At 39.8% G+C, this 13,509-nt stretch overlaps 1 protein-coding gene across 2 annotated transcripts in view; it reads left to right on the top strand.

The window, feature by feature from the left end:
* The window catches only part of LOC133576709 (E3 ubiquitin-protein ligase RNF38-like), a 65,113-nt gene that overhangs the window by 38,050 nt on the left and 13,554 nt on the right, over positions 1-13,509 (top strand). The window contains exons 2-5 of one of the 2 annotated variants that reach the window (XM_061930030.2): positions 1,271-1,323; positions 1,431-1,612; positions 12,831-13,239; positions 13,303-13,443. In XM_061930030.2, coding sequence (XP_061786014.2) covers positions 1,271-1,323; positions 1,431-1,612; positions 12,831-13,239; positions 13,303-13,443 — 785 coding nt within the window. The remainder of the gene's footprint in view (positions 1-1,270; positions 1,324-1,430; positions 1,613-12,830; positions 13,240-13,302; positions 13,444-13,509) is intronic. The other variant, XM_061930031.2, reaches the window with a different exon arrangement.

Here is a 13,509-nt window from a genome sequence, read left to right as displayed (position 1 = left end):
ATCTGATTGGTGGAACGGAGTTAACGTCACCAGTGACTGTATTTGTTGAAACGCAGGCACTATGAAGGTCTGTCTGACAGACCAAAACAAACAAAGTGTGCATTAACAGATCGATAAAAATTAGTAGCGAGCTGAATGTAGATAAAAGTAGCGGAGTAAAAGTAGCGTTTCTTCTCTATAAATATACTCAAGTAAAAGTAAAAGTATGTTGCATTAAAACTACTCTTAGAAGTACAATTTATCCCAAAAGTTACTCAAGTAGATGTAACAGAGTAAATGTAGCGCGTTACTACCCACCTCTGACCGGAACCCCCGAACTGAAACGGTTCGATACAAATACACGTACCGTTACACCCCTAGGTAACGCTGTAGTCTTTTTGATAATAGTGTTTTCTGTGGCGCCTTGTTACATTCCAAAAAAAACTGATTGTCAAACCAGATAAAGGTGTTAATCTTTTGACTTAGGTTAACCTAGGTTGCAACAAGCATCTCTCTTCCTTGTTGGAGGACAAGGTGGAAGGTGTTTGTTTTGACGTGGTTGACTCTAAAACTGGGTCTGTCGGCTCCATCAGGATCATTTAACTATGCATAATGCATGAATCTTACTGACATAATTCACAGGAGGTCTGGTATCCACGTTAATATTCAAATTAGGTGTCAATCTGTGCTCTTCTGTAGCAGGCCACAAATAGCAATCTTCCGATTAAGGACCTCCATGATGCATGGATATACATGTTTTTGTTTGTTTCTCAAGTTAACCAAGCAGTCTTTTCAGGGTGCCAATAGTTCAGTTGGCCTTCTGGTAACAGTTAGGACTTACCATGGCTTTGTTGCGTCACACTGCTTTTGACAATTTAGAAAAGATAACTGAGACAAATCACGGAGCGAGCATGCAGACATCCAGCGATGAGTTGCGAGAACTCTCTGAAGAATAAAAATGAGAAGCTTATGCTGGTAGAGAGTGATGGATGGTCTTCTTGGCACATCAGAGGCCATGAATAATCCCCGTTTTTCCAAAGAGAGCTTCTGCTGCTTTGTTTCAAGCCTCTATTGGAAAAGCCTGGAAGACCAAAGAAGCACCACGCTGATTGATTTCGGACGGCCATTTGTATTTGGACTAACTGTTTCATATCCTTTTGTGATTCTGGACAGGAAAATCACATTGAGTCAAGCAGCTGCTGTGTGTGTGCTGCTTTGTGTCTTGTGATGTTGTTTTTCCTCAGCCACATTTCATCTGATTATTTTTCCTCTCTCTCTCGCTGGCCTGCAGGAGGAGTGCTACATTTCCATGCAGATAATGTGTTCAGTGAGGATCGAGACAAAGTAGGCACTGAAACATGATTGACCACTGCCTTGGTTTACTTCTGCTTTGAAAAGTATTTTGTCATTTTCCCTTTCCCCTCCCTTCCCCTTTTCACCACTTTGTGCAGATGGAAGACAGCCCAAGCCCAAAAAGGCAGCGCCTTTCCCAGCAGTCCTTTTTAGAGCTAAGCTCTGCCCCTCCTTCCACCCCGTCCTCTCCCATTCGCCCCTGGGAGCTTCCTCCCAGTCGCAGACCACATACCCACTACGCACCGGAGAGATGTCACACGCCTGTGCGCAATCGACGAAGGTAAGCGTACGCACACACTTCACCAATAATTTGTCCTCAAAAGTTCCAACTGCATAAATCATTCAGTCCTTATGTGTGACTAGGGATGATGTTTGATAAGAAATTATCAAGTTCGTGCCTCTTATCGAATCGATTCTCTTATCGAATCCAGATAGGTTGTTGTATATGGAAAAAAACCACAATATTTGGTTTAACAAAAGCTCACTTTTATTTTATAAGAAACAAAATAAAATAAAAATAAATATTGACTGTTGTTACCCCCCTAAAAAAATAAAATAAAATAAATATTGACTTTTGTTACCCCCCTAAAAAATAAAATTAAATAAATAAATATTGACTGTTGTTACCCCTCTAAAAAATAAAATAAAATAAATATGGACTGTTGTTACCCCCCTAAAAAAATAAAAAAATAAAATAAATATTGACTGTTGTTACCCCCCTAAAAAAAAAAAAAAAAAAAAAAAAAATATTGACTGTTGTTACCCCCCTAAAAAAATAAAATAAAATAAAAATAAATATTGACTGTTGTTACCCCCCTAAAAAAATAAAATAAAATAAATATTGACTGTTGTTACCACCCTAAAAAAATAAAATAAAATAAATATTGACTGTTGTTACCCCCCTAATAAAATAAAATAAATATTGACTGTTGTTACCACCCTAAAAAAATAAAATAAAATAAATAAATATTGACTGTTGTTACCACCCTAAAAAAATAAAATAAATAAATATTGACTGTTGTTACCCCCCTAAAAAATAAAATAAATATGGACTGTTGTTACCACCCTAAAAAAATAAAAAAATAAAATAAATATTGACTGTTGTTACCCCCCTAAAAAAAAAATAAAAAAAATATTGACTGTTGTTACCCCCCTAAAAAAATAAAATAAAATAAAAATCAATATTGACTGTTGTTACTCCCCTAGAAAAATAAAATAAAATAAATATTGACTGTTACCCCCCTAAAAAATAAAATAAAATAAATATTGACTGTTACCCCCCTAAAAAAAAAATAAAAAATAAATATTGACTGTTGTTACCCCCCTAAAAAAATAAAAAATAAAAAATATTGACTGTTGTTACCACCCTAAAAAATAAAATAAATATGGACTGTTGTTACCCCCCTAAAAAAATTAAAAAAAAATATAAATATTGACTGTTGTTACCCCCCTAAAAAAATAAAATAAAATAAATAAATATTGACTGTTGTTACCCCCCTAAAAAAATAAAATAAAATAAAAATAAATATTGACTGTTGTAACCCCCCTAAAAAAATAAAATAAAATAAATATTGACTGTTGTTACCCCCCTAAAAAAATAAAATAAAATAAATAAATATTGACTGTTGTTACCCATGGTATGGTATTTTTTTTTTTTTTTTGTCATAAAAAAATACAATCATGTGTGCTTACGGACTGTATCCCTGCAGACTGTATTGATCTATATTGATATATAATGTAGCAACCAGAAATATTAATAACAGAAAGAAACAACCCTTCCGCGGCCCGGGGGTTGTGGACCATTGGTGTAGGCTACAAGATAACGTTAACGTTATCAGACACATACAAAAGGTTAACGTTACCGTTAGCCACTGACTATGCTTAGGTAACGTTAGTTTAGCTAACATTACTGCAATTCTGGATTGACATACGAGGTAACGTTATTTTAGCCTAAAGGCTACGAGTGAGCAGATATGGAAATTAACCGGCAACAGTTAACATTAGTTACTCACCAGCACTATCACTGGAATTGGCGCTACAGGTTGAAGAGGGGCGTGCTTCGTCGCTGCTTCTCCACGACACCTTTCTCTAACCTTCAGGTTATGTGCAGCCTGAATGTTTCAACATGCTTTATTTACTTCCCCCCTTACATGAGAGCGAAGCCTGGCAATAATTGTTTCCTCGTCGTATTTTTTTGTAAAATGAAGGCGTTTTTTCCGGTCCATTGTTGTTGCTGCTTTCTGTATCTGCCGCCTAATGACTGAGCTACGTCATTTCCTGGGATGTGCCACAGGGCATTTCCTGGTAAAAAAAAAAGATTAGTTCCCAGGGATTCGGATAAAGAACCAACTCTTTTTCTTTACTATAGTGGCCTCGATAACGGGACCCGGTTCTCAAAAAGGGATTCGAGTCCATGGAATTGTTTCTTTTCTTATCGAACAACCGGTTTCGAACATCATCCCTATGTGTGACAACAACACGTCTCTTTTTTTGTGTGTTTTAAACGATGAAATACTGTTAGTAAGAGGCGGCTAACACTGCAGGTAATGGGATTTGTTCTATTTCGCCTATAAAGTCCTCCAAAAACTTCCAACTACAATTTATATACATGCTGTGAGTATGTATATATTGTAGTAACAAGCACATTCATGATAGCATGTAATATTTACAGTATATTGGTCATTTTAAGCATTACCGGAGATTTCCCCGCCGCATTGATTTCACTGAGCGCAAAGCAATGAACACTACTTCTATCAACGACGGCTACTACAAATCATGGCAGTCGACTGCTGATGATCCAGAGCGAGGGCTGTCAAAGTTAACGCGTTAACTAGGGGTGTAACGGTACACAAAAATTTTGGTTCGGTACGTACCTCGGTTTAGAGGTCATGGTTCGGTTCATTTTCGGTACAGTAAGAAAACAACAAAATATACATTTTTTGGTTATTTATTTACCAAATTTGTAAACAATGGCTTTATCCTTTTAACATTGGGAACACTAATAATTCCGCCCACGTTAATCAACATTAAACTGCCTCAAATTATCGCTAAGATTAAATAAAATGACAAAACTTTTCTTCTACTTATAAAAAGTGCAACATTAAACAGTTTCAAGTCAACTCATCATGCTTCATTTATTACAGCATTTGGGAAGCCTGTAGTTGATTTTTATTATGTGAATGTTATATTTTTATCATGTGATAGCAGGGACCCTGCCATTCAAAACTAGGCTGCTCCATTACTAATGATTAATGAAACTATAGCTGAAAAAAATAGTACAATAGCAATAGGAGAGACTATTCATCTCTGAACACCATGGAGTTCATGTAGGCTTAATGATGCACTTACATTATTATATCAACTATCAGAGACAGAAACTCTTCATTTAACATAATGTCCTTTTTTGCTGCTTCAACACAGCTCAATCAACACAGAAAAAGGTAAAGTGAAATAACAGACAGACAGGGCTTTGCTGTCCGTAACACACACACGGTAAAATGAGCTAAGTTTACGCTAAAAGCTAATTATCCTTCACCTCAAACCAGGCTTGCGAGTGAGCTGAGCTGCCGTTTGTTTCTAGAACGTCAACGGGCTCATAGTGATGTTACTAGTAGTTGACTATTATAATTTGGGGAGAGTCCGCTGCCTGATGCTTACCTGCTAAACACCTATTTGCTAACCCCATTGCAGAAGCACTGACTACATGCGCTTTGAATACGCACTGCTGATTGGCTGTTACCGCTCTGTGTGTAACCAATCAGATGGTTGTGTGGGTGGGACAATGGTGGGTGTGTGTGTAGAGGACTGACAGAGGCAGAAGAAGCGGAGCAGTTTAAGACTTTAGCTTAGGTGGCTACTTAATATGTTCGTGTGGAAACCCGTTCGGTACACCTCCGAACCGAACCGGAACCCCCGTACCGAAACGGTTCAATACAAATACACGTACCGTTACACCCCTAGCGTTAACTATTAGTTCCTATGTTGTTTTTTTCCCAAGCGATTAATGCGCACGCGTCCTTTTTGACCCTCGGTCCATTCCGCAGAGTGGAAAAAATGTAATGACGTTCACTTGCTGTTGAGCCACAAGCGGGAAAATAGCTAGCAGAAATGCACAAAGAAAAGGGTACATAATGGAAAGCCTATGTCCAAAGAAAGCTATTACAAGTCGTTACCCTGACAAGACTATTTTATTTTCATTCGCCGCCAGACTATATCATTGCGTTCTGAAACACGCTTTGCTGTTTGCAGCAAAGAGGAGCTACAGTTGAGTGCTTTGAAAATATAAAATGTAGATCAGGGGTGCTCATTACGTCGATCGCGAGCGACCGGTCGATCTCGGAGGATATGTCAGTCGATCACCAGCCAGCCATTAAAAAAATAGTCCTAAAAATGAGCGATCATAAATCTTCACTATGACGTCACTTTCGTCACTTGATTGACATTCACGGCACCCGAGGGTCTTCTGAGATGACGCTGGCTGCTGCCAGCTCATTAAAATTACCGACTGGAAGGCGAGAAACACTTTATTTCAACAGACTCTGGCGCCGTACCTGTCGTCAAAACTCCAAAGACCGACTGCACAGTTGCACAATAAAAGCGCTGCTTCATCCTGCCTGCGCTACCAAAATAAGAGTCTCAGAAAGCTGGCGTGCACAAGCTAGCAAGCTACGGAGTTTGCCAACAATGTATTTCTTGTAAAGTGTATACAAAGGAGTACGGAAGCTGGATAAATAAGATGCCAAAAACCAACCACTTTCATGTGGTATTGGACAGAAAGGAGGACTTTTTTTCTCCTCCATTCGAAAATGCGGACCTTATCAGCACCACTGTCTGATTCCTATCAATGCAAGTCATCAGAATCAGGTAATACACCAACTTATATTCTTGTCTTCATGAAAGAAAGGAATCTATATGTGTTAATTATGCTTGTATTATCTCTAAACACTTTTAACTTATTAACAATATTAACTATATGTGTTAAACATGCTTGTATTATCATTAAACACCTTTAACTTGTTAACAATATTAACTATATGTGTTAAACATGCTTGTATTATCTTTAAACACCTTTAACTTATTAACAATATTAACTCTATGTGTTAAACATGCTTGCATTATCATTAAACACCTTTAACTTGTTAACAATATTAACTATATGTGTTAAACATGCTTGCATTATCTTTAAACACCTTTAACTTGTTAACAATATTAACTATGTGTTAAACATGCTTGTATTATCTTTAAACACCTTTAACTTGTTAACAATATTAACTATATGTGTTAAACATGCTTGTATTATCTTTAAACACCTTTAACTTGTTAACAATATTAACTGTGTTAAACATTCTTGTATTATCATTAAACACCTTTAATTTATTAACAATATTAACTATATGTGTTAAACATGCTTGCATTATCACTAAACATCTTTAACTTGTTAACAATATTAACTATATGTGTTAAACATGTTTGCATTATCTTTAAACACCTTTAACTTATTAACAATATTAACTATATGTGTTAAACATGCTTGTATTATCATTAAACACCTTTAACTTGTTAACAATATTAACTATATGTATTAAACATACTTGTATTTTCATTAAACACCTTTCATTTATTAACAATATTAACTATATGTGTTAAACATGCTTGTATTATCATTAAACACCTTTAACTTAACAAAAACATATGTTTCATAAATAAGTAAATATAAATGATATATATGAATGAGGTAGATCCCCACGACTTGATCAATTGAAAAGTAGCTCGCCTGCAGAAAAAGTGTGAGCACCCCTGATGTAGATTGTTACTTGGTTTTAGTAAGATGGGGTAAGGCTCAGCAGAAAGGAAAGACGGAGGCAGGAAGTCTTTAATCTTTATTCTTGTCAAATGTCAAACCACCTCTTCTCAAAACCAATCACACATTTCCGCCTTCACAATAACAGCGCTACACGAAGTAGAGAAAGAAAAAAAAAGTCTTAATTTACAATCACGCGTTGATTCTCAAAGATGTTTTGTAAAGTAATCTATAGTATTTCTACCTAAATAAATGCTTGTACATCAGTTGAAGAAAATAAGATGGCAGATTGAAATAAGTTGTTTACTATTTCATAACATGCTCTGTTTGATAGTCCTCAATTACAGAATGTTTCATAGGCTGTATATTACTTTATTGTCAATAGAGAAGGTGAAGACGTCATGCAGCAAAACAAATACAATGCATAATGTACAGAATATCAGAAGCATTTATTCATTACCAAACAATCTTTGACAATCAAACCATGATCATAACAATTCACATTATTAATGCGTGAAAATTGTATATAAACACGGTGTAGTTCCTCCACTGAATGCAAGTGCTCCTACAGCAGGAATACAACTTCTGTATTACTACAAAATCTGGCAAGACATAATTTTTTTGTCATTAAAAGCGTGTTGATGTCCATTTTATGTTGAGCTGTTTAAAAAAAAAAAAGCGTGTTTTAATAAAACATTTCAGTTAAAGAAACTTATTGTCCAGTCATGGTATTAAAAACGTGATAATGATCTGTCTAGGGCAGGGGTCTGCAACCTGCGGCTCTTTAGCGCCGCCCTAGTGGCTCCCTGGAGCTTTTTCAAAAATGTATGAAAATAAAAAAAGATAGGGGAAAAAATATATTTTTGTTTTAATATGGTTTCTGTAGGAGGACAAACATCCCTACTTGTTAGAAATCCCACTGTTTATACTAAACATGACTATTTGATGAGAGTATTTGGTGAGCGCCGTTTTGTCCTTCTAATTTTGGCCGTCCTTGAACTGACCGTAGTTTGTTTACATGTATAACAATGTCACAGAAAGACATATTTTATGCCACTCATTCTTTGTCTCATTTTGTCCACCAAACTTTTTATGCTGTGCACTAATGCACAAAGGTGAACTTTGTTGATGTTATTGACTTGTTGAGAGTGCTAATCAGGCATATTTGGCAAGCTAATCGATGCTAACATGCTATTTAGGCTAGCTGCATGTACATATTGCATCATTATGCCTCGTTTGTAGGTATTATTGAGCTCATTTATTTCCTTAACTTAAACTATAATTTTGATAGTAGGCTAATATAGCTAATAAAGACACTTATATCATGTGTTGACTTCATTATATCACTTATAGAAGGCTTTAATTTTTTTGCGGCTCGAGACAGATTTGGTTTTTGTATTTTTGGTCCAATATGGCTCTTCCAACATTTTGGGTTGCCGACCCCTGGTCTAGGGCAGGCGTGGGCAATTATTTTGACTCGGGGGCCACATTTAGAGAAAAAAATGTGTCTAGGGGCCGGTATATCTATTTTTAGGAACACTAATACAAAACCTCACAATGTCTGATTGAATGCTAAAAACGTTATGACAGAGCGCCTTAAAAACGTAATGCAATTTAAAATGTTTCTAGGAACGATAAAACACTGAATATTGACAAAATATGAACGTCACACCCCCTTTCGATCGACACATTTTACAATCAAGTGAAACGCAACAAACAGTGAAATATTAACGCGAAGGTTACAAAATAAACCCACCGACAATCTGATATATCTGATATATCACTAAGCTTTAGAACTTTGTTGTGAAAATCTCCTTCCGCGTCTGTGGAAACGCTCCCCGCCCACACTGCTTGGTGCCTCGTCTGAGCTGCTGTGACGTCGATTACCATAGTAACTAATTAGATGACCATAGTAACTAATTAGATGACCATAGTAACTACTTAGATTACCATAGTAACTAATTAGATGACCATAGTAACTAGTATATCATCCCAAAGTGCAGATTCCAACCATGTAAAGACTTAGTATAGTTGAAGACTTACGGTCATTATAAAACATGACTGCACATCATAATGGCAGCTACACTTTACATCTTAAACATCTAAAAAAATGTTTTGGAATGTCCTGCGGGCCAGATTGAAAAGCTCAACGGGCCTTCATTTGCCCAGGTCTGGTCTAGGGTAAACTTTTTAATGATGAAAAAAATATCTTATCTGCAAGTAATATTATTGCCTTTGCACAAGTCAGTGTTTACTTTTGTACGGTATATAAATCAACACAGAATCAGTATTTTGGAGCAATATTCACAGACTTTAGTATTTGCCTTGTTAGCTTCCTGTTGCAGGCGAGCGATGATGATGATGATGACGATGACGGTGGGCTCCGTGACCGACGTCAGGACTCGCCTTTACGGAACTTTACAGTTTTTGAAAGACGTGATCTTCAAGAACTTCCAGCAGAGCACCGTATTGTTAGAGTGGAAGCCGGTAGATTGTGTCGGAGGCAGATATTTACATATATCCGAATTTAAGTGTTACTTCTTTTCATTTCATTTTCCTATTACAAAACAGCTAGTGTTTTTCTTCCAAATGTGGTCTTTTGGTTGTCTGCAAAACTGTGTGCTTAACCTTGAAGTGAGGAATGTTAGAGAGAGAGATAATAAGCCTTTGTTTTGGCTAGAGAGACATGACTGCCAGGGACTTAAGAGGGGAGAGGGTTTTTTGGGGGGGCAGACCATCTTAGCGGGGCGATTAAATGTTCTATGCTGGACTGGTCTCAATGTATATATGCAAAATTTTGCTAATATATTGCAAAATACCTATTCTGTCTCTGGTGGTTTTTCTACTCAGCTTTAAGTGTTGTAAAGAGCTTGGGAGCGACTTGTGACTTGAATTCCCTGGGAGGAACAAATGGTCATCAAACGCAACAATTGCTACCCAGAAAGTGTGGGCGCCTTTCTAATGATGCGTCCCCCAAATGCAAGTCTTGGCATGCAGGAAGCCTTAATGCATTGTTGCAGCTCAATGATTTTTGCATACAACATGCAACGCGCGTTGGCGAGACAATCCGGTGAAGTGTCCCGCCATGCTCAGGGGGTGGGGCCACGGTGTCGATAGCGGCTGGTTGTGAGGCTGAAGAGAGAGAGGCGTGTTCAGGGGTTAAAATAGCGGGTCTGTTATTCACTCTCTGGGTGGGGTGTCACTGATGTCATATTACCTTATTTTTCTCCAAATATATTATGTTTCCATTGAGTGTTGGACTCCGCCAAGGCTGCCCTTTGTCACCGATTCTGTTCATAACTTTTATGGACAGAATTTCTAGGCGCAGTCAAGGCGTTGGTTTGGTGGCTGCAGGATTAGGTCTCTGCTTTTTGCAGATGATTTGGTCCTGATGGCTTCATCTGGCCAAGATCTTCAGCTCTCACTGGATCGGTTCGCAGCCGAGTGTGAAGCGACTGGGATGAGAATCAGCACCTCCAAGTCCATGATTCTCGCCCGGGGAAGGGTGGAGTGCCATCTCCAAGTTGGGGAGGAGACCCTGCCCCAAGTGGAGGAGTTCAAGTACCTCGGAGTCTTGTTCACGAGTGAGGGAAGAGTGGATAATGAGATCGACAGGCGGATCGGTGCGGCGTCTTCAGTAATGCAGACACTGTATCGATCTGATGTGGTGAAGAAGGAGCTGAGCCGGAAGGCAAAGCTCTCAATTTACCGGTCCATCTACGTTCCCATCCTCACCTATGGTCATGAGCTTTGGGTTATGACCGAAAGGACAAGATCACGGGTACAAGCGGCCGAAATGAGTTTCCTCCGCCGGGTGGCGGGTCTCTCCCTTAGAGATAGGGTGAGAAGCTCTGTCATCCGGGAGGAACTCAAAGTAAAGTCACTGTTCCTCCACATGGAGAGAAGCCAGATGAGGTAGTTCTGGCATCTAGTCAGGATGCCACCCGAACGCCTCCCTAGGGAGGTGTTTAGGGCACGTCCAACCGGGAAGAGGCCACGTGGAAGACCCAGGTCACGTTGGGAAGACTATGTCTCCCGACTGGCCTGGGAACGCCTCGGGATCCCCCGGGAGGAGCTGGACGAAGTGGCTGGGGAGAGGGAAGTCTGGGCTTCTCTGCTTAGGCTGCTTCCCCCGCGACCTGACCTCGGATAAGCGGAAGAAAATGGATGGATGGACCTGTAGAGTTCCAAAGATCGACTGGTTGATCACGATCGACGGGTTGGCGACACCTGGGGTCAGGGGTTTTTCATCGTCATATTTGGAATCAATCAAAATATATTTAGTTGACTCTCTGGTTAGATATTTTGTTAGCGGGGCGTCTCGCCTTTCTGCCCATGTGGGGTGTGGTCTCTCGCTGGCTTGGGGTCTGGCTGTCCCCTGCTTTTCTCTTGCCCTGTCCTCTGCCGGGTGCGTCTGTCTGCGGCCTGCTGCTGGCCCTTGTGGGCGGTACGGTGGGCCGGGCTCTGGGGTTCCTGTCGCTGGCCGGCTTGGCTGCGTGGGGGCGGTGGTCCCTGGTTCCCTGGGCACCACGCCTCCTGTTTGTGGGTTGGGCTCTCGGGGGTGATGGGGCCGTGCTCTGGCTCCCACGCACTCTGGGAGTCGAATGTATTGTACATGCAAATTCACATATGCTCACATACGTACATAGGTACCTACGCTCCCACATACATACACAAATACAGTACATATTTACCTACCTAATGTTCGTACATCCACACGCACATTCAATATACAAACATACACATACACATACTGTACATATACATTCACTGTACAAACACATATACACATTCTGTACATATACATTCATTGTACAAACACATATACACATTCTGTACATATACAAGTACATATGCATACTTACACTCATGCACATAATCACGTTTCATCAAACATATATTAACGTTGTTGCCCTAGGGTAAACTGGGTGTAACACATAGCACACTGACAAAGCTTAACCTATTGTAACTATAACAATCTACAAGGTTAATGTAGGTTGCTTCTCTTTCTCCCCCTCCATTTTTCTGCATTCTTTCGTATCTCAAGTTATCATTACGTATATGTATTGTTGCATTTAAACAACTGTATTGTTGATAATAAAGGTAAATTATTGGTATTGTTCATTATCAATAGCGATATTTCTATTGGTATTTGTATTGATCCATTTGTAGTGTAATAATGCTCATTGTCATTTCTGTATTATTTTTTATTTTTCGCTAACTGCTTATTTGCTATTACTTTTACCATCATATTTGTACATGTCGTATTTGCTGATGTTGCTCTATTGTTGTTGTTGTTGTTGTTGTTGTTGTTGTTGTTTGCTGTTGTTGTTTTTGTCTCTCTGTCTAATCCCCCTCTTGTCCCCACAATTCCCCCCTCTGTCTTCTTTTTTTTCTCTTTCTATCCCCTCCTGCTCCGGCCCGGCTGCACTAAATGATAATATAAATACATTTAATAAAGTCAAATACAAATAAGGCAACAAGAGAAGTATCCTACACTTCTCTTTTGTAAAGTAAATCTGAACAGCCGACATGGGCATCTACATCAACTATATGATTTGCCTGAGAAGCTGGACAGGACACAAAAAAAAAATAATAATAAAAATTAAAAAAATAAAATAAAAAGATATTTTGTTAGCTTTAGTATTTTCAATATGAAGAGCAACAGCAGCTCATTGTGCAAACTCCTTTTCCTCAGCCCTCCAATGCGGCGCCCTCGTGGCAGAAGAGAGCGCCTGACGCGCCACCACCACACACACAGCCATCACCACCACCCCCACCACCATTACAACAGCAACAACAACCATCACCAGCACCATCACCACCTGCACGCCCACCATGGCGGCCTGCCTTCAGTAGGCCACCAGGATGAGAACTACCGCCACCAAGCCCCGCCTCAGGGCTACCAGCCCTACGGCCAGCAGAGCCCCAGAGGGCCGGGGATGGAGGAGCGCCAAGGCTACCATCCCCCGAACCCCTCCCCCAGGCCTCTTCATCCCTCGTCAAACCTGTCGCCACGTCTCCTGCACCCCGCGGCGCATCCGCAGCAACCCCACCCGTCGCAGCAGCAGAACGGCGGGGTGCTGGAACTCCAAGAGCAGGTGAACGTGAGTCGTGGTGACCTGTTTAGCTGCTTAAAATGGCCGACAAAGCTCACTCTCCTTTATTAGGGTTCAGCTCCGGTTTCATACCCCGTGTCTCTCTCGGGGGCTCCACCTGGCCTGCCGCCCCGTTCAGCCTCGCAACAAATCCCAGCATGCTCTGTAGTGTTCAGTGGACAGCATTACCCCGTCTGCAGCGTCCCTCCTCCTGTGAGTTTGGGTGTAAGAAATGTATTCCAGCTAAATGTACACAATGTTTATGTCCTATTGAATTGT

This window comes from Nerophis lumbriciformis, linkage group LG36 (assembly GCF_033978685.3).
Source record: "Nerophis lumbriciformis linkage group LG36, RoL_Nlum_v2.1, whole genome shotgun sequence".
Classification (NCBI taxonomy): domain Eukaryota; kingdom Metazoa; phylum Chordata; class Actinopteri; order Syngnathiformes; family Syngnathidae; genus Nerophis; species Nerophis lumbriciformis.
Note: the sequence above shows the minus strand (reverse complement) of the source record. Positions and strands in the feature narration are given on the sequence as shown.